At 25.5% G+C, this 1656-nt stretch overlaps 1 protein-coding gene across 1 annotated transcript in view; it reads left to right on the plus strand.

The window, feature by feature from the left end:
• Nucleotides 1-56: 56 nt before the first annotated feature.
• LOAG_18679 (hypothetical protein) overlaps nucleotides 57-1656 on the plus strand; it is a gene marked incomplete at its 5' end in the record, with an annotated part of 3936 nt that continues 2336 nt past the window's right edge. The window contains 3 exons of the mRNA XM_020451343.1: nucleotides 57-275; nucleotides 605-798; nucleotides 972-1144. Coding sequence (XP_020304879.1) covers nucleotides 57-275; nucleotides 605-798; nucleotides 972-1144 — 586 coding nt within the window. The remainder of the gene's footprint in view (nucleotides 276-604; nucleotides 799-971; nucleotides 1145-1656) is intronic.

Consider the following 1656-nt stretch of genomic DNA (forward strand, 5'->3'; position numbering starts at 1 on the left):
TTTCTTTCTTTTTCTTTTTTTTTATTCGTTTCAGGATAGCAACAGTTTTGCAGAAAATGAATCCAAATTGGTCCGGTGATCGTTTATTCCAGGAAACACGAAAAATTGTTGGAGCTGAAATACAAGTAATAACATATAAGGAATTTTACCCAAATTTGGGTAATACTATGAATAAACATATTGGTTCTTATAAAGGATATGATCCAAAAATTGATCCTACCGTATCTAACGTATTTACCACATCAGCTTATCGATTTGGACATGGAATGTTACAGGTTTATTATTGACAATTAATTAAAAAAAAATTATATCAAAATTAATTTATCAATTATATATCTTGTATTGGAAATGAGAAATAATTTTTATTCAATATTTAATTTATAGATTAGCACGTAACACGTATTGTATATTGTAAATGAAATATTTAATTTATAGATTAGCACGTAACACGTATTGTATATTGTAAATGAATTTTTTACACATACAAGTACTATTATATTAAATGAAATTATGGAAAATAGCACTTTAAGTATTAGTGTAATTTTATTATTCTCTTTTTTTCTACTAACATTTCACTTTTTTTTTTTTCCTCTCTGCACTTTAGGAATTTTATAAACGGTTAGACTTTGCCGGAAAGAATATTTCTCATGGTGGATTCCTGTTTGGCGAAGGTGTTTTCAAATCGGGCAAAATTTTATTTGAAGGTGGAATTGATCCAATTTTACGTGGTTTCATGATGACAGCCGTAAAACGACCTCATCGTATGGGTAAATCAATCACTGAAAAAATGTTTGGCAGGTAAAATATTATTAATTAATCATTTTATTTTATCAAAATTATCATTAATATTTTGCTCATTTTTTCATCAATTAATCATTTTATTCAAAATTCATTTCTTTCATGCAACTTTTTTTTTGATTGTCAAAAAAAAAAAGGATGGAAAAAAAAAATTGATAATAATCATTATTAAGTACCGATCTTGGTTCCGTCAATATTCAACGTGGACGTGATCATGGATTACCATCGTATAATAAATGGCGACATTTTTGTGGAATTTCATTGGCTAATGATTTTGAAGAATTGAAAAATGAAATTTTAGATAAAAATATACGTGATGGTTTAGCAAAAACCTATAAAACAGTTGGTAAGTTTGTATCTCTTATCGTTTTTTCTTTTTCCTAATTTATTAATTAGTAATTAATGAGATAAACTGATGAATTACTATCTAACATTATATAAAATGGAAAATTTTATATTCTCGAAAATATTTAACGTAATGTTATACCAAAGTTACAAGATTTTTCCTTATTTTTACCTTAAATTTGGATAATTAAATTATTAAGTTAATTAAAATTAAACAATATTAGCATAGCATAATCATTTAGGAATTACGAATCACAAAAATTAACGCATAAAGCTATTTCCAAAAAAAATGTCACCACAAAAAAAAGAATTTTGAAGATATATCAATCTAGAGAATAAAAGAAAAGGAGGAATATCCTCATTCTTTCTATCTGTAGGATTTATATTTATTACATCTTTCAAGGATTACTTTGACAATTATAAAGATTAGCCCTTTTATTAGCTTATGCTAATAAAGCATTGTTTATTAGTATACATTGGTAAAAGCACTTCATTTAGGGTACATTACTAAAC

The sequence above is a fragment of the Loa loa genome, assembly GCF_000183805.2.
Source record: "Loa loa unplaced genomic scaffold supercont3.441, whole genome shotgun sequence".
In the NCBI taxonomy this organism is placed as follows: domain Eukaryota; kingdom Metazoa; phylum Nematoda; class Chromadorea; order Rhabditida; family Onchocercidae; genus Loa; species Loa loa.